This window comes from Haemaphysalis longicornis, unplaced genomic scaffold, assembly GCF_048455015.1.
Source record: "Haemaphysalis longicornis isolate Haplotype H1 unplaced genomic scaffold, Haemaphysalis longicornis Haplotype H1 scaffold_10, whole genome shotgun sequence".
NCBI classification, from domain to species: Eukaryota; Metazoa; Arthropoda; class Arachnida; order Ixodida; family Ixodidae; genus Haemaphysalis; species Haemaphysalis longicornis.
In genome coordinates this window covers 129,834,586-129,862,108 of record NW_027526204.1, presented here as the reverse complement: position 1 = coordinate 129,862,108, position 27,523 = coordinate 129,834,586, and the positions used below count along the sequence as shown (strand labels likewise).

The following is a 27,523-nucleotide window of genomic DNA, read 5'->3' as shown; positions in this document are numbered from 1 at the left end:
GTCATGAGCTTGCTCGATGGCGTGGATGAGCTTTCTCGTGCGCGCAAAGATTAAAATTGATTTAAAATATTTTCTACTGAACGGTTACAGTTTAAACTTCCGAAGGGGTACCTCCATATACAAAGGAAGCTTTTGACATGGTTATCTGATCTTTGAAATTTCGTGTCAGTGCTCTTTTGAAGGGGCTATGTAGACAAGATACACGTTCGGTTCGTTGCAACAACTGCTTTGGTAAACAACAATGAGGTCAAGCTTACCGTGAACCTCCGAAGAAATAATCGAGATCTCAAAGAAACCTCATGAAACAGGAGTGACTCCACAGCCCCTTTCCGGGGATTTTTCTATGACGTCACTTAATATTGTTTGTGTAATTGGCGCCCATCAGCCACAGTCACCGCGAATAAGCGTGACTTGGCGATTTTAGGGGGTCTCATTGTTCTATTTGGCTCTGTCGCTTGAATGGTAACGCGCAGTTAACAGACTCATATGTCTATACTGCAGGATCATATCACGTCACCCCTGTCCATATTATGCCCCATAGCGCAAAATTTAAGCGTTTTAATATTTCTTGATTTCTTCCGGTTAAAAACACATTCCGTAGCTAGAATTGAGTTCCCTAAGGCTTCTTTCAAACAAAAAAGATTACATTTTGTCTTCATGGCGCTTTAAAAGTTAAGTGGAACGAAATTTCAAAGCTGAGATACCTGTGTAAATAGCTGCCTCTGTTTGTGGACATATCTTCCACTAAGTTGCCTTGCTAAGTAACTCGGCGGACGGATTGCAAAGCATTATTACCGCGCTGGACAAGTAGAGTATTACCGTGGTCCTGAAAATTAATATGCAGAAAACTAAAGTAATGTTTAATAGCCTCGGAAGAGAACAGCGGTTTGAGATAGGTGGCGAGGCAGTGGAAGTGGTAAGCGAATAAATCTACTTAGGCGAAGCATTGACCCCGGATCCCAACAATTAGGCAGAGATAATTAGAAGGATAAGAATGGGGCGGAGTGCATTCGGCAGGCATTCTCAAGTAATCAATGGCAGCCTATCATTGTCCCTGAAGAAGAAATTGTATGACAGCTGCATCTTCCCTGTACTCACCTACGGGGCAGAAACTCCCTAACAGGTTTTAACCTAAATTTAGGATGACTCAGCTAGCAACGGAACGGAAGATCATATATGTAACATTAAGGTACAAGAAGAAAGCAGAGTGGGTCAGGGAAAAAACATGTGTTAAGGACATATTAGTAGAAATTGAGAAGAAATGGGCGTGGGCAGGGCTTGTAATGCGAAGGCAAGATGACCGTTGGTGAGTAAGGGTAACAAAGTGGATCTCTAGAGAAGGCAAGCGTGGCAGGGGGCGGCAGAAGGTTAGTTGGGGAGATGAGGTCAATGAGATTTAGGGAATAAATTGGTCTACGTTAGCACAGGACCGGGATAATTGCATATCTATGGGAGATGCCTTTGAGCTGTAGCGGGCGTAGAGTGGCTTATGATGATAAAGATGATTATGATGGTGTTTCAACCCTAACCGCTTAGAATAACATGTTTTAAATGAATTTCGATCTTTGCACGCGGGAGAAAGCTCAGAACGGATACCATTTCAACATCGGCATCAGCACGACGCCATGTGCCCCTGGCCCCGAACTGCCGGCGTCAGCGCTCCCGTGACGTTCGTTGCCAAAGCGATGGCTGCTGTTGGCGTGCGTTGCTTTGCCTTGCACATCACGTCACAGTTTTGGGACTGACATCATGCTGCAGGGGCGCATGCAACCACAGCGTCTAGAGCGGTTGTGCTGCGACGGGAACAGTGTCGTCAAGTGCGTCCTCTTGTCATGGGGGCCGGCTCGATGTTCGTTCCATCAAAACCGAATCTGACACGAATAAAGGAGGCTGTAACCAATTGTTTACACTGCGATCGACCATCTAATATGTCATTATATGATTAGTGGGCAGGTATGCACACATATCAGCGAGAAAAACATACACAAAATTTGTGTCAGTACTCGTTTAATGTCTAATTGAGTAGGCCGAATGAATTCGCGCCAAAATCGACTGCATTTGACGTTTTTACACTGACACTGTTTTTCGTGTCCATCGTCATCGTTCATCTACAACACACAAAAACCAACTTCTTGAGTGGAACCACCGTGACAGAAACAATGGCTCCGTGAAGAACACACAAGGACGGTCACTGGTTCGTCACACAAAAATTATTGCTGAGTGGTTAAAAAATGGCCCCGTATCTGATTGCTTCGCTACAAACCTCCTCCATAACCGAAAATAACACCCTTTCCTCTTCCCCTCCCTCCTCCACCCCCACGCTGTTCACCTCCCCCACCCCTTCCCCCATGACGTATGCAGTTGAAGATCTTGAAATGCCCTGCTTGTCCATAAACCTTGCTTTTACGGTTATGCTTCGTCTCGACGCGGTTTTCTACTGTTAGATAAACTGGCACTCTCACCTCTGCATGCTTATATCTCTCATAAATAATATTTTTAAAATAAACATTTTCTTGGTGGGACCCATGGCCTACTGTCAGAAAACTAATGCAATCTCCATAGACCAGTTGGCCGACCTGAAAAGCTATGATAAGATCTCTGGACACGCGGTGCGAGCGTGAAACCGGGCGTCCATTGCGCTAAAACGGTTACTTGAAAATCGATAAAAAGGAACGGATCTAGATAAGACGATACACGCATCGATCGGGAAGAAGGAGTACAATAGTGCTATATCTTTATCTGATAAACCGCGTATCGGTGCACATTGATCATTTGTAGATTCGTTTACTTAGTGCGCGAAAAATCGTCGCATGGGTTCGTTCTCCCTTCGCGATTCGGGTCTTTGAAGGCTTTAGAACCTTTTAGCAAAGGTTTTGGTGCACTTGTGACGCAGGTTTCGTGGGAGAATATTTCGCGCTTGTCTCAACTTTCTTTAGGAAAAGAGTAAAGTTTTTTCTGGTCACCTGTAGCACATTCACAAGGGTTGGGAGGAGTACATAGCTTAGTACGCTGTAGGTAACTCCAGCCGGACACCCTGGTTGTTGTTAACAGTAGTGTGAGGCTATGTTCAGACCACCGACGCAAAAGCCATATCGTGGTCTGTGGACGTAAAAAAAAAAAAAAAAGGCCTGTCACACAGTTCGGTTGGCTGAGACGTGCAATGACTTCATTCTTTAAAGTTATTACGACCGCTGCGGCTACAGCCTGAACCCGGCCTGGGAATTTGAGAGATTTTTGTACCGTGTATTTAATAATCAACGAGGAATAGCGCACCTTTCTGCCAGGAAGTTTATTTTGTAAGCCTGAGAAAAATCTGAAACAGCACAGCCCTGCACTGCTTCCTGGGCCACTATAAGGACGTGAACTTGCAATAATTTGTCAGCGTGGGACAGCTTGCGCCTTAATTGAGAAGCGACGTTTTACGGCGACAAATGTCTTTCGAGAAAAATCAGTCACGGTGCAGCTAGAATTGGGTCCATTTTTCGTAACTGGTGAACACACAAGCCCGCATTCAGGTCACTAACTATATCAATTTGGCCCAGCTATCAATAAATTTGCTACGCAGTAACGAGGAGTAATTATTTCCGCGTAACTAATACTTTCATTAGGTGGTTGCTGATTAACGCACCGAAGAAATAATGAGGTTCCGCTGCCGGAATTCGATGAAGGCAGAAATGTTAAGAAAGTGGTTCCACCAAAAAGCCTTGCCTGAGATTTCTTTAGCCTGTTTTCGAGGATGCAGGAAAACCTTTTACCGCGATAAGCCAAAAGGCCAAGGAAAATGAGATTTCTTTTTGTTGCATGCGACAATAATAATTAAAACAACGCTGCTCACGAGTAGACTAAACTGATAATGTACGAGGCAGTTTCTGTGCATCCGTATGTGGATGTGTTTTTGAAACATTTTTATTTGCTTGGTGGTAATATCATGAGGCAAGGGTGTTTACAAGTTAAAGCACCGGAAAGTACGGTTTCTTCAAAATGTTTCTTTCATTTTTCCTTCTTCACCAGCGATTTCATACCTGCACAGGAATTCATCGCTTTCCGGACGAACGTCCTCGGCCAAGTTTTTTTACAGTTCTTACAACGGCCAGGAAATTGAACGTTGTTCCTGTCACCAGCAGCTCTTATCGCGGAATTCTGCAGGAACCACACAAAGCATAAGAAAACCGTTGACCTTTTGAAATCCTGTCCGGAATAATAAGCTGAATTAAAAAAAAAATAACGGTGCTTCTCTTCAATTTGTAGCGCTTAAAAGATAATATTTTTTTTTTGTTTCTGGGTATTCTCATTTCTTTGACCTCCTCCATTAAATTTGAGAGAATGTCTTAACCCCGCCAAGCAAAAAATGTAACCACTTCTTTAAGGACCAATGTTTTAGGAATGGTACTGACAGCTTTATTCTCATTTCCTCTCGTGCCGACCGTTTATCCGTACGAGAAAAACTGCATATGAACGACCTATTCCCGCGACGAAAGTCAGTACTGGATTCAGGTGCAATGCGAGCTTCGATGAAGCTTTAGCTTCGGGGTTCATTAGGTTTTAAATATCTATAAGAGTGTTCAATTTCAACGTTTAACTACGTCATAAAATAATTCCATAACCTGCACGGTGATTGGCTATTGAGTGGCTGCCGGGCACAAAATTCGATTCCCGGACGAAAGGGGTGTAAATTTCTGACATCGACAAAATACACAAAACAATATACATTTCGTACTATTTCTGGGGCAGTGAGCACTGTCTTTGTTATGCGTCCACCCCCACCACATTAAAGTTTCCACACTAGTTATAATCCACGTATACAGTCGGGAGCGAAAGACTGAAGTCCACGCAAGCAGAAGCCGAAATGCAGGGCACCGCCACCAAATGGGTGCATGCGTGCCTTCTTAACTGTATGCCTGCTAAACTCTACAACTTCACAGTACACCTGTTCGTTTCACCCGCCGCGGTGGCTCAGTGGCTAAGGCGTTGTGCTGCTGAGCACGAGGACGTGGGTTCATTTGCCGTCCGTGGCGGCCGCTTTTCTGAAGGAGGCGAGAAGCAAAAAAGCCCGTGTGTACGAGATTTCGGAGCACGTTAAATGTCCCCAAGTGGTCGAAATAAATCCGGAGCCCTCCACTACGGCGCGCCTCATCGCCTGCGGTGCGTCGGCGCGTTAAACCCCGCAGTCACAGTCTGTTCGTTTCCTCGCCCAAGGCGACGCGCGTTTCGTCCGCAGAAAGTCCGAATGGTGCCGCGCGTGGAATCCAAACTTTTTCTCCCCACTGTATGTTCACGCGACATGACCGCTTCTTTGTCACGCTTGTTTCCTCCCGCTTAAAGGAGCCATGAAGAGAAAATACAACTTCGTGTAATTTGAAAAAATTAGAATTCAGTATCTCACTCAGCTCCGTTACAGCCCCAAAAGATGTTTTTTAACAAAAAAAAAAAAGCAAGAAGTATTTAAATCCTTTCAAATTTTGCGCCACAGTGACGTGTTATGAGCAAGAATGACGTCATACGGGCCAACAATAAAACATAATTTTCAGTGCGTTAACTGCACGTTATCATTCAAGAGATGCGGTCAAATGGAACTAGAGGCCCCATTACAGACGTACAGTCATGTGTCGTCACGACAGGTCAGTTAGGTGGCCGCCAATCGCACAAACAAGGTTCCGTGACGTCATAGAAAAGTTGCGGGAAATTGGCTAGGTGGTCGCGACTGCTTCACACGTTTTCTTTAATATCTCCGTTATTTGTTCGAAGATTGCGATGATATTGGTATGATTGTTATCGGGACTAAGCAGTCTTTCTAATAAACCCAACTTGTATTTTGTCTTCATGGCTCCTTTAACGGAACACGACATGCATCAAAACTCCAACGAGGCACTACAAGGCGAGAACGTTGTCGGTAGCCGCACATGAGGCATTAAAACTCTTCCACCCCACAGACGGCACGTGCGTGGTGAATACTGTAGCGAATTGGGCTCGAAACTCTGCAAACCGGCCTTCCTTCTTTCATGCGCCTTGCGCCCTGCGACAGCGACTACTCGGGAAAAACAGCTGACCTATAACCTAATTTGCGACGGCGGCTTTTTAGGCCCTTTGAGCTATGTACAGGTGACCCTGCCGTTAAAAATGATGCATATTTCTAAACAATGCAAATACGATGTTTTCCGTATTGTTGAGACGCAGCTTTATAGGGACCCTGCAACACTCTTCGTGCAGTGCAAGTAAACCTGCTCGACGTTTAGATTAGGCTTCCAGGAACACCCGAGCCAAATATTACACGTGCACGAAAAGCGGTGAGCGCGCAAATCGCTGTGAAAGACGCGGAAAAACCAACCGCGCTCTCTTCAGTTCTCCTCATTATGCACCGCTGGCATGGCCTAAGCGACGTCACATAGGCCATGGCTGCCCAATCGGCTGTCACTGGTCGGATTCGCGGCTAGATTCTCCCATTTCCGCCGTCGTCATCGCTGTGTACAAACCCCTTCTATGCCTGAACCTGTAGGCGCAGTTTTGCCGTTGCTGTTGTGTTTTGAGTGCCCGCGGAGTATGAGTGAGGAGCTCTCGACTTGAGTGAGGACCACTCGACTACAAACGTTTATTGCTTTAAAAACGCCCTACCAGCCCGAGCGCGCGCTTACGAGCAGGCACTCATGCCTGCTTTTTTGTGGCACCAGACCGGAAATAGGCACCTCCACGTTGCACAGAAAAGGAGAAAACTCCCCGGCCTGTGATATATCGAAGGCCGCCGAAGAGGACGCCGCGAGCCGTTCCCTCTCCGGGAGAGAGCGCGCAGCTTTCGTCGCGTTGTCCGCGGTCGAGTTGAGAGTGAACGATTATGCGCGATTTGTCATCGCGCGTAGTTTCGGTGATAGTGAACGGATTTTCATAATTCTTGCGGGAGGAGATTGCTGAGGCAATAGACTTTGCCCCAAAATACATTCCTAGCAGTCGATGCAGGGTCCCTTTAAGGGGGAGAATTCTATAACTAATGCTGCAAGCACCAAAATTGCACAAAAAACAACAAAAAAGCACTGCTGCAGGAAGTAACGATCATTGTCCAGACATAAATGTGTTACGCAAGCAGCGCCACTTACACGGAAGGTCGGGCGCCGTTATAATCGGGTTATAGACTAGGAGAGGTTCTTTCCCCGAAGAAAATCTTATTTCGTACGCCCTTCCTTCTGAGACCTCGCTGGGAAGATTAGTGAATAATTGTAACGGCAGTGTTTGCCCAACGACTGCCGCACCAGGAAGTAGAATACGTCTTTTTTTTGTCCTTTTTGCTGGGCTCAGAGAGATTTGCATCGTCTAAGTTTGTTGTATTCGCCTGTTTCAACGGCAATCACCGAGATTGTTCAGCAGCGTACAACCACGTATGCTAAATAGTGGTTCTTCACCAAAGCATTTCGCGAGCGAAATCTAGAGCGAGCATTCATAAAATGATGTTTTACTACTGAACTTGAGGGTGGATCACATGAGCCTTTACTGCCTCTGCGAGTGGGTAAAAAGAAGTTGGAGCAGACGAGCTTGTTTCCAGCAGGGTCGTTTCAGCAGATGAGGGATTTCATTCGGGAGCGGCGACTATGGATTATTCATGAAGCAAAAAAAAAAAAAAAAAGAAAACCCACACTGTGGTTGCTCTTAAGCTAGCAGTACATCAATGCTGACGGCTGTTTTGTGCTTTCAAACGAATAACACCCGGAAATGGGAGTAAACAAGGGTATAGGGGCAGAATACAAGATCTTGCCAATATATCTCTTGGAAGTTTTTGCTCTGAACCGCCGGCAACACACCCACGCAGCGCTTTTGTTTGTGGACCATGCCCGTATGTTTCCGTACAAACACTATACATAAATGAGCCCAGTCCAGGCTCGTCGCGGGTACTTTTTTGTCAACGGGGGTTTATTCCATCTCCTTCCGAAATTTTTTGCGAATAGCATTGCCATGATAGTGTCTCTGGACAATACCGTAGAAAAACCTTAATTGAAAAGGACTGAGTCTTGTCTACTTCAAGCAGCATGTTGGCTTAACGATAATGCACTAGAGTTCTTTCATGTACAATCCCTTACTTTTTAGATGTTTCCTTTTATGCACTGCCAGCTGCCTAAAAGGTCTGAACAAGAAAGTGCGCGAAAGAGACTGAATGACGTCCAAGCTTGAGAACTTTTTACAATCAGGTAAAAATACTTGAAATTTGCAAAACCTTGCAAGGCTTTTTTCTATATCATTAGACGAAGACATCCATCCAATTTGCCAGAAAAAATGTGGAATAAAAAGTGCCTTCGAAAGAATAGATAAAGGAAGAAACAAACACAGATGGGCTGGACACACACACACACACGCACACGCACACACGCACACGCACACGCACACGCACACACACGCACGCACGCACGCACGCACGCACGCACGCAGGCGCGCAACATCTAAAGGCATATTTATAGCACGCGCATACATACTGACTCGAAGGAAACAATAAAAATTTATAAAAGTGACTGATTTAAAAACTACAGAATGCCGTAGCCGTTCTACCGCTCTTCCTTTAGTTTAACAAGAAGCCGCGTTTGAAAGCCAAGATGTAGCTGCAGCGCATGAAATCCAAAAGCTTTAAAGTTTCTCGAATTAAAGAGAAGCATAAACTCAAAAATCATATGCATCACCCTAAATCCTCAAAATTGCGTTCATCCAAAACAGCGCACTTAACCTCGTACCATAAGTCACATTGAACAAACGGCACAAGTGCCGCTCGGCATTGTTGGATGGTATACGCCGTCGTCCATTTACATGAAAGTTTAGCGCCTAGAAAGCATTCAGGCAAAGCAGATCACCAAGAACTGCGAATTAATGCGGCGTTGCTGACGTATTGGCGTTTTTTGTTTCTTCCCTGTGATGCTCAGGGACCACAAAGGACGAACACCACTTCACTACGCAGTCACCAACGGGTTCACGCACACCATGGAGCAGCTGTTGGCGGTTCATTCGCATCTGCTCGATCAGAGTGACCGTGATGGGGTGAGTTGCGACGCCTTTCGAGAAAATTTTGAAACGCCGTGTTCATAAACCCATCACTTAGTAATTCCGTATACTAGTTTAAAGTGAAGTATCCCTTTTCCACTGTAAAGCTTTGCCCAATAGATGTCTCAAATACATGTCCGTGTAGGCTGCGATATTCGCTCGCCTTTCCCCCAGGACATGTTTTTTTTTTTAGGTGCCCGCTAGGAACAAAGAGTAAAAAGGGAGTAAATTAAGCTTGAAGGTGACTTACAAATGCGCCATTAGCACCAGAAAGCTTTTTTCCGGTACATTAAGGGTCCTGGACAGCTGCTTAGATTTTAGGCAGAACATCTTGCCTTCAAAAAAAAAAAAAAAAAAAAAACGAGAACTCCACAGGGGCCGACATGTTTTCAAAATAAGTGGTTCCCGGGCTGACCGACTTTAAAGAAATTGTCTTTAAAATTCAACCTGTGTTGACAAAGTTATTTTTTACCCAATTTTTATCAATAATCTTCCTTGCTTCTTTCCAATGTACACGGACTCTGCACATGTACTTATAATCGGCCTAAATATCAGTCCCCTGAGGTGATTTAGATGCTAATGCCTTGGTGCCCAAATAGATATACACAATGCCTCCCTAACCTTGCATTGATTTTTGTACACAGCGCTTCAGAGCGTAGACATACCAATATTTCCGCATTTCCTTGTAGCAGAAAGGCTGTTGCCAAGGGAAACAATGTAGCCCCGCCGGCGCTTGTTCAGCTGTTCATGAGTAATTTTCATTGTGTGCGGCAGTCCGATGGTTGGGCGGGGGAGACGGCACAAATTTTGAGAGTTGACGTGTAGTTTTTTAAGCACTGTGGGGTATTGAATGCGTTGATCTTTCACAGACCTCGATGGCTGTTAATTTGTGCAGCCCCCACCTCGGAAAAACTGGACGACACTTGCTCGTACTTCGCATAAAGATATATTTTTCCTCAAGCACGCACTCGCGCTCACACTCACCACTCGTCCTTACCACTCGCACAGACAGACAGACAGACAGACAGACAGACAGACAGACAGACAGACAGGCAGACAGGCAGACAGGCAGACAGGCAGACAGACAGACAGACAGACAGACAGACAGACAGATGGACGTATGGCCGGACGGACGGACAGAGCAAGATTTTCGGGTTCAAGTAGCACAAAAAAATTAAAGCCGTTCGAATCAATGTGAAAGCCGTCGGAAGTGCAGAGCAGTGATTTGCCATAATGGGATGTAGCGCTGTCATCCACTGACTGCTACCACCCATCGCACTCTTGGCCGCCCTGCCTCACTGCTCTCTTGATGAGTGAGTGAGTGAAACTTTATTGAACACTCATGTTAAAGCACATGAGGAGGCAACCTGTTAAGGCGCCAATACAGGCCGATGGTTAGTCTTCGGTAGAGGGGTCCATGGACATCCCAGGAGCGACTCGATCCAGGTCCCGGACACTCCCGGTGGTCCCCTGGGCGCTGCTCCTGGTGGGCTCCTCCTGGCGTTGACTTGACGGCCGTTGTAGCTCCAGTGCTGCGATGATAGTGTTGACCGCCTGGAGCTGTGTGTCTAGGTTAGCGCTGCACTTGGCGTCTTCTATTTCCTGAGGAAGCGTTGTTCCCGTTGCTGCGTTGTTGCATTGCCATAAGATGTGAGCCAGTGTAGCTCTCTGGTCTTTACATAGGCGGCAGATGTCCGTTTCGTACACCTCGGGACATACGTATCGGGCAAGGGCTGGTGTAAGGACAGAGTGTGTTTGTAGTTGTCGGTAGAGGACTGCTTCCGCTCGAGTTAGGCCCGGGTGTGGAGGAGGCATGGTCCGTCTGCTGAGTCGGTACCAGGTGACAATCTCGCTGTAGGTATTCATGGGTTCCTTGCTCGCGTTGTACGACTCAGAAGTATCAGTGTCGACTTCTGCTGCAGTGCGGTTGGTAAGATCTCGCGCTGCAGCATGGGCAGTCTCATTATGGTTGGTGTTCCCCTTCCCGGAGATGTGGGGTCCCATGTGGGCGGGAAACCACTTGAGGTAGATGGCGAGGTTGCGTTCCCGTATTTGAGAGAGAATATGGGCAGCAGCCGCGCACACATTTCCTCTGGCATAATTCGTTATCGCTGACTTGGAGTCGCTGAGGATTGTCGTGGTCGTGGGAATTGTGATGGCCAGGGCGATAGCCATCTCTTCTGCTTGCGTTGCACTTGGAGCCTGGATGGATGCTGCGATCTTGACGTTGCCCGTCGTTGCCGCGATCACCGTGGCTGCGTAGGTGTTTCTCTGGTGATACTGGGCCGCATCTACATATACAGCCCCGTTATCGTTGGCGTGAAGGTCGATCAGAGCTTTTGCCCTGGCCAACCTCCTTTCTCGGTTGTGCTCTGGGTGCATATTTCGCGGGAGCGGGGGCACCACCAAGTGTTGGCGTATCTCCTCCGGTATCTTGTTCTTAGTTGTCTCTCTTTCTCTCGTGGGTGCGAGGTTCAGTCGATGGAGAATGTATCGACCAGTTCGTGTTGCTGATAGCCTCTCTAGCTGTGCAGTTCGTTGTGCCTCCGCAATTTCCTCCAGAGTGTTGTGTACACCTAGGGCGAGAAGCCGTTCAGTGCTGGCACTCTGGAGGAGACCTAATGCGAGCTTGTATATTTTGCGGATTGCTGCATTGAGTCGGTCCTGTTCTTGTCGTCTCCAATTGTGGAACGCGGCTATGTAGGCTATGTGACTGATGGCAAAGGATTCTATAAGTCGCATCAAACTTTTCTCCTTCATGCCTGTTTTCCTGTTTGAAAGGCGTCGGATTAGGTGGGATGCAGATATTGCCTTTGATGTGATCTTGGTGACCGTGGCGCCATTACCGCAGCCGCGCTCCAGTAGAAGCCCCAGAACTCTGATTTTTGAGACCTCTGGGATTTTTTGCCCCTCCTTTGTGTGCACCTGGATGTTATGGGCATAATCTTTCTTTCTCCGACCCTTTGGCGGTATGATCAGGAGTTCTGATTTAGCCGGGGAGCAGACAAGGCCCGACCCCTCAAGTTGTTCCTCTATTATATCGACCGCTTTCTGTAGGGTGTCTTCAATATGACCGTCGCTGCCTCCCGAGACCCAGAGGGTGACATCGTCGGCATAGATGGTGTGCCGAACACCCTCCACTTGTTCGAGGCGGTTGGCGACGCCAATCATGACCAGATTAAAGAGCAGCGGGGAGATGACAGACCCCTGCGGGGTCCCCACGCTGCCCAGTTGCTTTTCGGGTAGTTCTAGATGACCCGCGCAGATCTGAGTGCAGCGCTCAGTGAGGAAGTCTCTGATATAATTGTATGTGCGTTTGCCCATGTTCAGGTGGGACACCTGGTGAAGGATTGCAGAGTGTCGAACCTTGTCAAATGCACATTGTAGGTCAAGTCCTAGTATTGCTCTATTGTCTCTGGTGGAGGTGTTATCCACTATTTCGTGCTTGAGGAGCAGCATTGCGTCCTGGGTACTCAGCTTTTCTCGAAAGCCCACAAGAGTGTTGGGATAGAGTGCGTTGTCTTCCAAGTAGCGCTGCCAACGATTCAGCAATACATGTTCCAAGACTTTACCTACGCACGAGGTCAGAGAGATAGGCCGGAGATGTTCGATGCTGGGCGGTTTCCCGGGTTTCGGTATTAGGATAGTGCGAGCAGTCTTCCATTGTCGTGGGAGACAGCCTTCGCGCCAGCACTTGTTGTAATACCTCGTGAGTGCCTCGATGGCAGGGTCGTTGAGATTCTTGAGTGCCTTATTAGTGACCCGGTCAGGTCCCGCTGCCGATTTACAGTTGAGTTTCTGTAAGGCCGCTCGGACTTCCCAGACCTCTATATCGCGATCTAAGTCCTCGTTGACGTTTCCAGCGTATTCCGGGTGATTGTCTGTAGGTGTTGTCGGCAGGTACTTTTCGTCCAGCCGGCGTTCCACTTCACTTTCTCCCATTTCTACCACGGCTCTTTGCAGGATTCGATTGAGCGTGTTGTGATGGTGACTCTTTGTCCGGGTTTCGTCCAGGAGGTGTCTAAGTAGGTTCCAAGTCTTGCTCATGTGGAGCTGCCCGTCGGCTGCATTGCAAACTTCGTGCCACTGCTGGGTGCATAGTAGCTTACAATGGGCTTCTATTTGTCTATTAAGGATTGCCACCTTCTTGCGGAGTCGACGGTTCGTACGCTGCGTCTTCCAGCGGGCCTTTATAGATTTCTTGGCCTCAAGAAGATGGGCCAGGCGGCTGTCCATCTGTGTGATGTTGTCGTCAGCCTCTATTTCTTTGGTTACGTCCGAGGTTGTTTGGACGACCGCTTTCACCCAACACTCAATATCGTCGATTTCCATGCGCTCTTGGGGTAGGGATTTGCGGAATGCGACCCAGTCCGTGATCTTGTACTTTCGAAGCGCTGGCGTCCTTTCAAGAAGGGGGACGACGATTTCGAGGACGTAGTGGTCACTCCCAAAGTCTTCGTGAGTGTTTCTCCATTGGATGGGCCGTGCGTTGTTCTTGACGAAAGTGAGGTCCGTGGTCGTGTCCCTTGTTACAGATGTGCCACAACGCGTTAGGTCAATGGGGTCTGTGATCAGGTGCATACCGGCGTCCGTTCCTTCCTCCATCAAGAAGCGGCCTTTGGCGGTCGATGTCGGGTAGCCCCAGTCCTGGTGCGGAGCGTTAAAATCTCCACCGACGATCAGTGTGCTATCGTGGGCCAATCGCGACGCCTTGTACAGAAGCGCTCTGAAACGTTGCTGGCGATGTGCAGGGTTACTGTATAAGGTGACGAGAAAGGTGCTGGCCTTTCGCTTCTTTCCGGTGACAATTTCTACTGCGCAGTGTTCAATGGCACTTCTTCCGATTAAGTCGTGTTCTATATAGGTGATCCCTTTGCGTATGAAAATGCAGACCCCACGTCCGGCTCCCTTGGCATCTGCACGGGCGCTTGGCGGGCTTGCATACGTGCGGTAGCCACAGAGCTTTGGTGGGGTCTCGCTGAGTGTTTCTTGGACCATGATAACGTCCGGGTTGCGACTAATGTTCTTAAGATGCTGCTGTATGATCGCTTTCTTATTTTGATACCCGTTACAATTCCATTGCCATATGAGGAGATCTTTTACTGGGGCGGCCATGACTGGTAGGGGATGGGTAGTGGCTGTGGTTGTTGGATGACCGACATTGGCGGTGGTCCTGGGGCTATGTGCTGTTCTGCTGCCTGTACGTTGGTGTTGAGTCTTTCCGTAATTGTAGCCAGCTGTGTTTGAATTTGGACGAGGATACTTTGTACTTGTAGGTGCCTTTCGTTTGTGGTCTTGATGAATTCATCGAGCCGATCTTCCATCTTTGCCTGTCGTTCCTCTAGCTTATCCTGCCGGAGCCGCAGCTTACGGTCTTGGGTAGACATAGTAGCATTCGATGGGGCTGAGTCAACAGCCCTGCGCTTGCTGGTTGGCTCTGTTTCAGTCGTGCGCGGCTGCTCTGGAACAGGACCTGGGGCAGGTGGCGCTTGCTGCTCGCGGGTTTGACGCGTCAGGAGTCTATCCAACTTTTCGTTAATTGATCTGTTTGTCATTTCGAGATTTGCGATTCTCTGCTTCAGTTGTTCATTTTCGGCTCTAAGGGCTTTAAGAACGGCCGATTCGTCGGAACTTTTTGGTGCCATTGTATTTGGTGGGGTTTCAAGGGTGTCTGCCCAGGCTACTCTCTCTCGTGTTTGAGAGGGCTGCCTACTTGCACTTCTGGTGCTCTGGCTACCATCTCTTTTCTTGCTATTGTTCCTGGTTGTAGATCTACTCCTACTGTTCTTTTCAGTTGACGGCTGTCTCAGAGGCGGGAAGCTTGTTGCGTTAAGTTCGCTGAATTCGCGCAGCTGTTGTTGACGCAGCTGTTGAACGTCCGATAGCTTGCGGGCCCATTGTCTTTTTTTAACGACGTAAGGAATTTTGAATTTGTTGGTGCATTCTTTAGCCCCGGTCATGTGACTTCCGCCACACAACTTGCACTTGGGTTGGCAATGGCCGGCATGCTCAGCGTTTGGGTTCGCTAAACCGCAGGCTACGCAAACTTTTGTGTCTGGAAATGGGCATACGTCGCTTCTATGGCCTATTTTCCCGCATTGCCGGCAGACATCAAAATGTTTTCGGTATAGGCTGCATTTGAGCAACAAGGGGCCGTATTTAACATAGTTCGGTACCTTATGTCCTTCGAAAAGCACAATGACTGTAGTTGTAGTACCGATTCTGTGGGCCTGCAGTGCTAATGGATTAGATTCATTGACAATATTGGCATTTATATCCCTCTGGGTGTCTTCAATAGCCACTCCTCTGATCACTCCTTTCACCGTATCTTCCTGCGCGGCCTGATACGTGCATATCTCATGGGTTTTGTCTCCAATCAGTAGGCTCTTCATTCTTAGGTATTGCACTGCCCTTTGGTGAGCTGGGGTGCTAATCACAATAATATTCTGGGCATTATTAGTGCATATGGTATCAGCACTTGCTTCCTCTCTTGGTATCCCAGATGACGCCAAAATGGCAGCCATCGTTATCGTGGCCTCTGTCCTTGATAGGTTAAGTCCACCGCGTGGCCGAACAATGACCTTGATATCCTCCCGCGGCATAACTGGTGGCATGCGGGCTGCCTTGGTGAGTGCATTGGCTACCTTCTTGGCGTAAGTGATCCTCTCTCGTGGTCTTGATTGACGTGCATTGGTTGAGGACTCACCAGTGGTTGACTTGGCTTGTTGTGTCACACGTCGCACGGTGGTAGTCCAACCGGCTGTGTCCGAGGGATCGAAGTCTTCTCCTTGGACTTCGATGCTTGTAGTACCTTCGTAGGTTCCAATTTGTATTCCGGAGGTTGATTCTCCTTCCGTCGATGACGTAGTATCCATCGCTGTCGTCGTGGAGCACATGGCGTGTTCTGTTAGGCCTAGCGTGAGGCCTAACTCCCCAGCGCAGCAGCTGCGGCGGCGGGCACTCCGATCTAACCTCCTGGTGGCTCGATGACTGAGATGGTGGTGTCCAGGTGATCCTCGTGACTTGCCGGTTACCGTGGTACCACTCTCGATGGCCTGGGTAGCGGTTAGCCAGCGTGAGTGGGAGCGAAACTTGGAGCCGATGCAAAGGGCTTCTGCATCTTGCGGCCCCCTAGTCTCATAGCCCTCTCTTGATGAATGGAAGGGAGGTTTGTCCAATGCAATTCAAACTTCCTGCATTCTCAGTGCTCGCGCGCCCCCTGCCTGAAACTGCGCCACCGGGAGTTCTGTTCCTTTTGGGCGTGCTTTTCCTCCCGCACGTGTCGGCGTTGCATGCACTGCCACTTTTTTTCGCTTACAGTCGTAAAAACCAACCGAACGGGCGTTCCTAACTAAATGAACGCTGGCGCTGCCGGTTAATTACGTATATTTTGCCTGAAAGGTACCAACAATTTTCTTTGCGTCAAACAACGGGGAGATGTATGACAAGCACCAGCGGTTCAAGAGTTTAGAACGCTTATGACTATATAAACCACTTCGTTTTCGAAGGCTCTGAGGGACGCCGCTACGACGGTACACCGTGGGGCTCTACTTGGGTCCAGCGAGCGAGCTACGACGACAAGCGGAGCCCCTAGAGTGCTCTGCTCTTAAAAGGACTCGTCTTTAAAAGCCCTCGTGCGGGAGCGTTCGCTGATAAAAAAAATCAGCCTCCAAACGGAGGCACACAAAGCAACTGGGTGTCTGGACATCAGTGACGAAGCGTCTGTGCGCCGCTCAGGAAACACTTCACCCAACGCAATGATGAACTAAAAGCCCAACTTTGCCATGTCCCGAAGTCACCGACGTTATCGCTAGCAGTTCATAAGGCATATATGTTTAATACATCTGTATACGTATAAGTTTAGGCGTGAATTTGTGGGAGGAATTTTCGAAATTAGTAGCCGGCTTTTGAATCGTGAAAAATACAGAGGGTTCTACTGCCGTTATAAAATTTACTTACGAAGAGCTGACACTTTTTTTGCTAATACATGTTAGGTCAATCCATAAACGCAGTCATTAAACACGAAGCGCAACAAGATTTACAAAGTGCAGCTAGAAAAAATCTTGCTATTTGCATAACCCGCTTGCAGTAGCTATTGTGGTTGGTAGGGATTCACCATGAGCAGATTATACACTGTTTCCATTCAGGAGAAAGTGTCAGTGTAAATAGTAAGCTTACCGGCAGTCTTGGCTCCATGCTGATCCATCCTTCGAGCTTGCATGTGGCACTGGACTTCCGCGAGAATCTCCTTGTGTGTTTAAACCCACAATTAACACGCCCTCAAAGTTGCTCCTCACATGTAGTCTCTTTCATCACCACTGCGACACTAAAAAACCGGCCTTACGCACACTACAGCCGCGGACGCGCAAAACTTTTGTTGTGGCCAACTTTCCAACCAACATCTGGTTTGGAAATGGCAAACCTAATCAATGTTCACCTTTCGAAGGCTCGAAACTTCTTTCCATCGCAGTTCAGGGGGAGGTAGCGAATACCGACGAAAACGGCGCAGCTCCACCGACGGATATCAGTCGGCGTTTAGCCCACACGGAACGGCCTGAACACGTCTCTGTCACTGTTACATATATCCGCACAACTTGCACACTCGTCAAGGAAAGTATGCCAAACAATTTTCACGGCGTTTGCACGCTTCCGAAATCCAAGTACAGAAACGAGGGTTACTTGAGCGTCCCAGAGGCACTGCAGCGGAAGCATCGTATGCGAGCGAAGCCAACTGTCTAGACAGACGTGACGAGGTGTTCTTTGCGCGGCGGATGGCGCACTTACATCGGCGTCGGGAAGAAGACGCAACTACAGCACGTCATGGTATCGCCGGCGCTATCGCCTTCGACTCGCGAGCGCTTTCATCCTAAAAGCATTGCAAGAATTGCAAGTCATTACGATTACCGGCTAGAGCAACCATTTTCCCGTCGCGCCGAACAAGTGGACGGCTTTTGGTCCGCGTTTGGGAATACCCCGGATGCCGTGATGGAGGACGATTAAACAGTAGCGAGTTTTAGCTGACCGTTGTTCACGGTCCGCTCCGCTCCGACAGCAAGCGGGAGCGCCATTGCGCGCGCGTGGCGCGCCTGGCCGGCATTGGCTCCGGTTTCGGCATTGGTTGGTTGATTGTGGGGTTTAACGCGCCGACGCAACGCAGGCGATGAGGCGCGCCGTAGTGGAGGGCTCCGGATTAATTTTGACCACCTGGGGATCTTTAACGTGCGCCGAAATCTCGTACACACGGGCGTTTTTGCGTTTCGGCATTGGCTCCGGTTTGGCTGAGCGGGCCGCCGGGACCGGTGCGGACCGTCGAAAACGGTCAGCTAAAACTCTCTAACAACAACAAAAAAGAAAAAAACGGCATCGCTGCATGTGGATTAAAGCAGTTGAGCACAGTCGTTATCGACAGAGAAGCACTACTAAACAGCTTCTGTCGCGAATAATTATAAATGAACCGTTTTTATTAGGTTTAAGGTTAACCACGGAGCAGTAGCCCAGTGGCTAAGGCACCGTACCGCTAGTTCCAGGGACACCGATTTGGTCCTGGCCGCTCCGGCTGTTTCATGGTGGCGGCGAAGCACGAGAACGCACATGCGTCGAGATTCGGAATATCGCTTTGCCGCAAAGGGTATTCTGCTGAACAGCCCTGCTGATGGACCACGACAAGAACAAATGCATATGAGCGAGTGATATACAGCTTTGATGTAAAAAAAATGACCAATTACTCAAACAAATATTTTGATAACGAATCTTTGAATAAAGCAAAAGAAACAAGTTTAACAAAATCCAAAGTTTACGGAACGTAAAAATGGAGTGACAAATTTTTATTGGGTTATTTTTACGCGGACTTCCGGTGCGCGGACATAGCACACGCACAGTTGTAGATCCGGACGTTTCACTTCAGGGATGTTTCGGTACAAATAGAGGTTCTGGCGTGTCAATGATTGACTGAAAAGAAAAAGTGAACAGTTGAAATCAAATAGGTATTCGATTCTTCTATTATTGTTTTTATTGCGCATTATCCTAAATAGACTCAATTTCAGGGAAGCGATTTCTACTATGTTCATTATCATCACAATCGTCAACAACAGCCTATTTAGGTCCACTGATGGACGAAAGCCTCTCCCGTTGACCTTCACGCACTCCTGTCCTACGGTGTTCCGCTATTGTGTAATTATGCATTAAGGATGGTTGGTCTATCCCGTTTTGTTTATTTATGTTTCTTCGCGATCTCTAAGAAATTTTTTAAAGAGTGTGTCTATGTTCTTATTATGGGTATTTTATGCGTGATTTTAAGTTGGCATATTTTTATATGTATGTAAATGAAGGATTATTTATTTATTAATTTATTTATTTATTTATTTATTTATTTATTTATTTATTTATTTATTTATTTATTTATTTATTTATTTATTTATTTATTTATTTATTTATTGGGATTTTTCCTCGAGCCTCTTTATTTTACTTTTCTCCCAGAATTGCACTAAACATTATTTTAAATATTTTGATGTGTATAAGCGTTCTCTTTCACAAAAAGAATAGAATGTGAGCTTCAGTGATATCAACGAGCCGTGTTCAGTTGGTACCACTCACGAGTGACCGGTGCCACTGACGAGCGCCAGTCACCGCTCACGAGTGGGGAGCGTTGAGTGCACTCACATTCGCAAGTGGTGAATGGCGAGTGGCGCTCAGACAATTCAATATTATCAGCGAAAAAAAAACACGGCACCAGATTTTGACGGCATAACAAACTCAGTGACCTGAAATCTTGGAGATCGCCAGGTGAAGAGGCGGAGTACCTCAACGAGCACTTAGGGACAAAGGGCGTAGCCCCGCTGAAATGGAAACATTCCGACGAAGTCACAATTCCGAAACAAGGAAAACTACCGGGAACCGATTCCCTCAGACCCGCATCTCTTTGGTATTTGGGGAAGGTGTTTGAAAGGATCGTCACGAACAGACTAGTCAACTATCCAGAGGATAACGATATGATACCGCCTACCATGCTAGGCTTTAGGACAGGGCTCGCCACACAAGACGCCTTCCTAATACTTAGAGAGGAAGTGCATCAAAATATTCCAAAGGGAGGAGAACACCTTGTTGTAGCCCTAGATCTGAAAGGTGCCTTCAATCAAGTATCACACCACGCCATGTTGAAGGCACTGAATAAACTGTACTGTGGGGAGTGAGCATGCAACTATGTTAAAGCCTTCCTATAGAATCGCAACGTGTCCATAGGAATAGGAGACATTCGAACCGATCCCTTTCGCATGCCCAACGAGGGGACGCCACAGGGTTCAGTAGTCTCCCCCCTGCTTTTTTAACGTTACCACGACCAATTTGAAAAAAGTTGCAAAGCATTACCTACAAAAACTTTACCCTTTACGCCGACGATGTAACAATCTGGGCGACCAATGAATCGCTGGCTGAAACATAAGACGCACTTCAAGAGCCTACAAACTTGGTGGAAAAACTGGCTGCACAAAATGGATTACAATGCGCACCAGAAAAAGCCGAAGTTATCCGAATCCACGGCACCCGCTATGTAAGCTCAGGTCAAATAAACGTTAAACTTGTAGATCACACTATACCCGAAAAAACATAAAAGTCCTAGGTATGTTCACACAGAGTAATGGCAAGGCAAAACTTTCGCATAGGAAAGATAAAGACGTCAATTCTGAAAATTGCAAGAATAGTGAGAAGAATAACTAAACCCAGGGCCGGCTTCAAGGAGGAAGAAACTCTGAGCAATATGCAGGCATTGGTAGTCAGCCACCTGGCATATAGCTTGCCTTTCCACGATCGAACGAGCCCTTTTCTATAACCCCGACAAGAACTTCCCTGGCGCGGACGCTCAAACACTGATAGAAATTAAGAGAAACACTTACCAAGCCCACCCCGTCTATCCTAAAAGTTACCACACTCACACACAAACGCATGCGATAAGTGCAGAAACCCTTCCAACTTATTCCATAAAACATGGTCCTGCCCTATCATCTGGCCTTCAGGAAACACCACCACAAATACAGTCACAAATCCCCAGCGTCCAATGTCACGGACACTGCTGCGCAAGGTAGAGAGCTCAAAACGTTTCTGATTTGGTTTGTACACATTGCTTTTTTTTATAGCAGCGTTGTCACCTCTCAAAATTACAAAATCACTGACTTTCGAACCAGACGTAACGCCGTTTCCATGAACACCTTTCCAGTCTTCTTTGACGAATCAAGGAAGGGGGTCTCAAAATGCTTAATGCCACAACGAGGAGAAGGGGGCAGCCATGTATGCTATTCCAATAGAAAGTGTTATTCGTTCTGAAGACATATGTCTTCAGAGCGAATAAAGGCGGGTGGGTCAGCAATGCGTGTCGCAAGAAAATAACAACAAATTATTTGGGCCGGAACTCTCTATACAATAATTGGTAGTTTTTCTTAACCTTTCGTTTACCTCTACTTTTATTACCTCCCTTTGAGATAGGCAATATTATCCTGGGCAAAATATCAATGTTTTTTTCTTTTTCTTGAGGACGCTGGGTCAGATAAACATTTACAATTCGTTAGTTATTTATGAGGGATTAAAATAGTTTATATTTTAATTTTTGGGATGTCGTTTTACTGCTCGATTCTTTAGGGCTTCAGTAAAGTTTCAACGCACGTTCCTAAGTGAACGCCACAACACGTTCCCATGGTCTTTTCTAGTCAGGTAGTTTCACGCAGCCATCCAGACTTTGCAATAAAAGAAAAGCCACTGGTACGCTGGCTGCTCGTCCTGGAACGCAATCCGCAATCCCAAGGTCCTGGGTTATGTTCCCACTTAAGCCCAAATTTACACAATTTCCTTTTCAACTACACTTTCACTTTCGTTGAGGGATTTGCCTAAAACATTTCGCGTCATTCCTGGCAATCTTTGACGTTTTGTTTTTGTTTCGCCATCGTTCATTTCGTGTTTTCGTGCCAGGCGTCAGCCATTGACCTGCCGAGCCATCTAAAGCTTCCGTACTTAGAAAAAAAAATTGGTCGCGTATCTGCTAACATAGCTGCAAATTTTGTCGAAAGACGGTAGTCTTCTGTCGCCCCTGCCACGTAAACGCCTCTTTTATTTTACCCACCCACCTCACACACTCTCCTCCTCCCACAATAAACGCAGTGGAGGCCAGTTTTCTTAAGTCAATTCAATTTTGCCGCTTTTTAGCCCTAGCGCTTCTACGTTAGCCATTTCGTTTTGTTGAACTTTGAACCCTGGCACAATAAAGTGTCCCAAGCTTTTTTTTGTTGTATTTTGAAGTTAAAGCAAATTTTTAAGGCATATTTTTTATTTGTTGTCGCAAAAATCAAGCATCCCTGTATTTTTCATTAAAAGAACAAGGCAAATGTCGCTTTTGTTTCGATGTCTTTCCTCAAATAGGCCTAATGTTTTCTTTTTCCTCAACAATGTTGACAAGTATGAATACCGCCACCACATTTACTACATTGGAAATAGCTTGCTTATGTAAACGTCTCGTTCAAGAACTCATCGTAAATTTTGGCCAGGAGCCTCAATCCAGGCACAGACAGACCAAAGTTGTTTTTTTTTTCATGGCTTTTTTGCATGTTTTTTTGTAACCCCATCCCTTATGTAATGTCCCTCCGGGGAACTTTAAGGTAATAGAATGAAATGAAATGAAATGAAATGAAATGAACTTTTCTTAAGTAGCCCAAGAAAGTTTAACACCTTTAAAAGGGGGAATGGAGTGCATGTTTCTAATCAACTGCTTTGCCAGCCAAGGGATAGACTCGAGAGTCCCGTCAGAAGACTTTCGTGGTGTTTTCGTGCCCTTTTTCTTCCCATGAATATTAGATAGAGTGTCTTACTCGTTCGTCGCACTGTATTTGCTTCATGCTGTTTAAAAATAGTTCCTGTTGCATAAAAACAGCTTTCATGGAAGCGCATGGTCTATATTCATGTCGTCTACTGAGAGTGCACGCTTTATCTGCAGCCCAAATTTAGAAAATGTTTTATTCAGCGGCGAAGAGAGTAGTTGCCGTTTCGATGAACGGCCGTTTTCGAGTTCTTCTGGCTGCTTGTGAAACGGTGTCTGTAGAGTTGGGGATATTTTCAGAGTCGTGGTACGGCGTTCTTATCTTCCACAAAACAAGAATTGCGAACGAGGCAAGACCAATGCTGCCGTAAACAAGTGGAGCTAGTTTATTGAGAGGGAGGTAACATTTTCTTTAGAAATTCGAGGCTGGTTTTAGCGTAAGCGACTCGGGCGTCTTTGTTCAAGTTTACCCTCCGGTAACATGAATCGTACTTGCGCTGATAAGTTCCCGCGCCATTCATTGGTTTTTTTTAATTTGCTCTTATTTAATGCGTAATCATTTTTAGGTTGATGCCCTCCCAAAATCCGTTCATCTGTCCGTAGCGCGTGATATGTTGCAGCCCGTTTTTATTCACAGAGTCACACGGGGTATTTAATAAAAGTTCTTATGGCCACAGGGCTGAGGTCCTATCAGGTGAGCTTAGGCAGATGCATGTGCGTATGAGTGGAGATGGGAATCCAACAAGATACCACGAGCACTATCTGACAATTTCCGTTCGGGAGTATCTAAAGAATCTTTACAGTGTAATTCTTACGATAAAGTTCCTAACGAAACTGTTCTTCAGATTGACCGCAATAATGAACGAACCCAAAAAGTTCAGTGTGTCCAAAAACCACAAATAAAAATGGTCAGCGTTGCTTCAATTAAGGTACTTGACTTGTTACAAAATGCTGATATCCCGACTAGGTGTGCGAAATAATTGTTGCTCATACCCATCATTTGCGACTACATTTCAAAATGAGCTGAATGAATAATTTCGCTCATCAATAAAAGGCCTAGCACTCAATCACTAGTACTGACTTAATTTTTTCGGTTGACATCGACTTGACTGAATGATAGAGTTGGGTGCACGTTTTTAAAGCATATTTAACCCCAAAGGTGCCTGTACATTAAAGATACCTCCGCACCTGGGTGAGACGATTTAATTATATTAAGAGTCTACGTTGCGCGACAGTTCTCGAAAACGTAGTATGGCTTCATTTTTGTTCTTCCCATATGATGGCAAACAGATTCATTCCTCAGTAAAAAAGCACGCTGTCCAACCCAAAGTGACCAGACACCGATGTTACACTTCATAGATTTCTTTCGTCTACGTTACGGCAAACGTCCTGAAAAAAGTGCCGCCTGGATGATGTAGACAAGATGTTGCTAATTAAACAATTTTTTTGTCCAGTTATTGAGAGCGGAGCTGTTTTACGTGTCGTAAGTTCGGTTTTGCAGAAAAAAATGCAACAAGTTTTGCTGTCATTTAACAAGAGAAAAGAATTCGACAACAGAAAAGGGCCGAAAGACAATTACCGCATTTGAATCGTGATAAGATTTTCCTTTAGAGAAGCGCAACGAGATCAATGTGAATGCATTCAGCGAATTTCAAAAAAGCACTGAGGCACCGAAACGTACTTAGTATTTTACTAATCTCACTTATCCAGCTAGAATTACTTCCAGGTCGAATTACATCCCTCCGATGCTAAATTTAAAGGCGTCTCAGGAATCGGCGCGAAATAATTTGGGGTGGTACACTTGTTTTTTGTGTAACTGATTGCTTTTGAAACAATCTGTAGTAGTGGATAAGTGGCCAAAGCGTCGTGTTGCTGAGTACGATGACGCTGATCTTAATCCTGGCTTCATTGATTGATTGATTGTAGGGTTTAACGCGCCGACGCAACGCAGGCGATGAGGCGCACAGAAGGGGAGGGCTCCGGATTAATTTCGACCATCTGGTGACCTTTAACATGCGCCGAAATCTCGTGCACACGGGCGTTTTTGCTTTTCGCCTCCATCAGAAAAGCGGCCGTGGCGGCCGGGAATCTAACCCACGACCTCGTGCTCAGCAGCGCAACGCCTTAGCCACTGAGCCACCGCGGCGGGTCAAGAGTTAGTGTAAAACGCTCTGTAGCTCTCAATGAATTCTAGGTATCTTGAAATCCACTATACTGAAATCGGTCGCTTAGGCGACTCTACGTATTGTTACGCTGCGTTTGATTTACTTGTCCTACCAAGTTATTTCAGAGTGAAGTTGTAAACTTCACGGACATTTCAATACGCGGCCGTCTACGCAGGGAGTGTGGTTACAGAAAATGGCTGAAATCAGAGTTATCGAACCTATCCCAAAAGAAGTTATATGAGAATTAGCAGCTTACACGCCTCCAACGTTACGCCGAGTCAATCCTGGCTTCAGTTGTCATTATTTACAGCGGAGCTGTAGTAGGTCGAGCCTTTTCGTCAGTCTGCTGTAGGTCATGCATCACGCAGGAATAGGAGCAGGTTCTCCGACCCGCCAGTGGTCTTTATAGGTGGGTCTGGAAACTGCTTCACCGGTGGTTTTCAGACCGACCGATAGAGGGTGCCATGGTCTCGCAGGGCGGGTTCCTCTCCCCACCACCCCACCACTATGCAAGGGAGAGGGCAAGGTGCCTCTCGTCGCTGACGTTCAGATGCCGATTCCTTTGCACGAACGATAGAATTTCCGCGGCGACGGCGATGCCGTTCTCTGGCGTTGACCTTCGAGCCGACACAAGAGAACCACAGCCCTGGTGTTTAAGCGGATTTCACAGTGAATGGAACTGCGTTTAATTTTTACTTTTAGCGGGCAGCGTGAGCGCCTGAGTGTCCGAAATATCGGCGCATGTAAATATACCTGAGTTGCCCTAATTATTTCGTAGCTCTCCACTACAACGCTCCTCACCGCCTATAATCGGCGCGTAAAAACATCCACAATTTTGAGCTCCAGTCAACAGCGCCTCGGCGAAAGCGAAGTTTCCAGAGACTCTTGGTCTTGCCAACCAGTCTCACAACTGCCTCGAACTTTACATCAGTTTTATCGCTGTGCGCATAGCTGCGGTCTTTTCGGAAGTGTACATGAAGGAAATTTATTTTACCGACGGAGGATGTCGGTACAATACTGCCCCGTCAATCCGTAAGCACAGAGCGACAAATATTGATGTTGTGCCTCACATCTGCGTAATGTGTTGTTTTTTGTTCAACAAAGTATGAACACTGCCACCAGATCTAGATGCTTAGAAATGGCTTTGCCTATATAAATGGTGCGTTCAACAACTGCCTTAACATCGGTTGGGAGGCTGAATTGAGGGAAAGACAGACAGACAGAATAAAATTTCCGCGTTTAAGTAGCTCGAGAAAGACCATTCTCCTGAAAACAAGAAAACGGAAAACGACAGAACACGTGTGGATGGGGGACGTCAAACGGAGCCTCGAGCGGGCAGAGGCGTTGCCTGACTTGCGCGTCGTGCTGCTTAACGTCCTGCCTCGTCACCGCTTGTTTGTACGTGCTGCAAAATGGAGTGTGACGCGAATGGAGGGCCGAGTAGGGGGAGAAACAGGACGGAATGGAAACGACGACGACCCAGTGGGCAACAGAAGAAGTGACAGTACGTCAACGCTAAAGCGAGAAGTCGTTCCCAATGAAATCGTTAGAATGCAAAGCAAAGTTGGCCCAGTGTGGGAGTGGCGTGCGAGGAATGCCCCGTTGCCGGCTTATAAAGCCGGAACATCAGGCCGAGCTTTGTGTTCGTGAAGGCGGGGTATAGATCCTCACGCATTCCTTAAGATCCACCAAAGAATCTTCCGTTATTGTTTTTCCTTTTCGCTTGCAGAACAGCGCCCTTCACTTGGCCGCCATGCACAACAAGGCGAACACCGCCTCGCTACTCCTGAGCCTCAACTGCAAGATATCGCGCAACGAGCAGGACTTCACGCCCATAGACTACGCGCTGCACTACAAGCACAGCGAGGTGGCCATGGTCATGGTCACACATCCGTCCAGGTGTGTGACAATTTAAGCACATTTGGGTTTTTCAATGAAGCAAGAAATAATTGGCTCTAACGTGCGATGTGTGTATGCTAATCGCCATACAGTAAAGCTGACCCTAAGAAGCTATGATTATTATGATGATTATGATAATTGTGATGATGATTGTGGTGATGATGACCTGAATTCAAGTTCGCAGGTCTAGCAGCAGCCACGGGGGATTCATTCGGCCCATAAGCGGGCCGTTAGAGGTTATGCTGGCACGTGCTCGTGAGCAAAATACAAAAAAAAGTGCTCAAAAAAGTAAATAAAAATAAAACGAAAACATTGAAAGTTAACGAACGGTGTAAAATGGAAGTAACCTGAAACATTCAAATAAATTTACATTTCAAATAAAATTAAATTTGAAATAAGCACATTAGTAAACATGTTGATAAATAGAAGCAAAATTAAAATTAGATGTACTTATAGGGGGCGTTGGATGAAGCTCAGTCTAAGTTATCTTTGTGCATTGCTTTTTTGCCATCAACGTTCGCGTGTTTTACGTTTTCGTTTAGGAAACTGGTGTTTGAATATTTGTAACCCTGATTCTACACTAACATTCGTTTGGTGCATTCAATCAACTTTGTTAATTTAATGTTTATCTCTACTGAAGGATTTGCTTAACAATGTC

The 27,523-nt window shown here is 46.6% G+C and overlaps 2 protein-coding genes across 3 annotated transcripts in view; one reads left to right on the top strand and one right to left on the bottom strand.

Annotated features, from left to right (window-relative positions):
• Nucleotides 1–17,729, bottom strand: part of LOC144159336 (GILT-like protein 1) — a 239,541-nt gene extending 221,812 nt beyond the window's left edge. For both annotated transcript variants that reach the window (XM_077690751.1, XM_077690750.1), the window contains exon 1: nt 17,185–17,729. Coding sequence is in view for 1 of the 2 variants with exons in the window: in XM_077690750.1 (XP_077546876.1) it covers nt 17,185–17,202 (18 nt within the window). In the remaining variant the exon portion in view is untranslated. The remainder of the gene's footprint in view (nt 1–17,184) is intronic.
• Trpa1 (Transient receptor potential cation channel A1) overlaps nt 1–27,523 on the top strand; it is a 221,924-nt gene that overhangs the window by 151,206 nt on the left and 43,195 nt on the right. The window contains exons 11-12 of the mRNA XM_077690748.1: nt 8,889–9,003; nt 26,696–26,865. Coding sequence (XP_077546874.1) covers nt 8,889–9,003; nt 26,696–26,865 — 285 coding nt within the window. The remainder of the gene's footprint in view (nt 1–8,888; nt 9,004–26,695; nt 26,866–27,523) is intronic.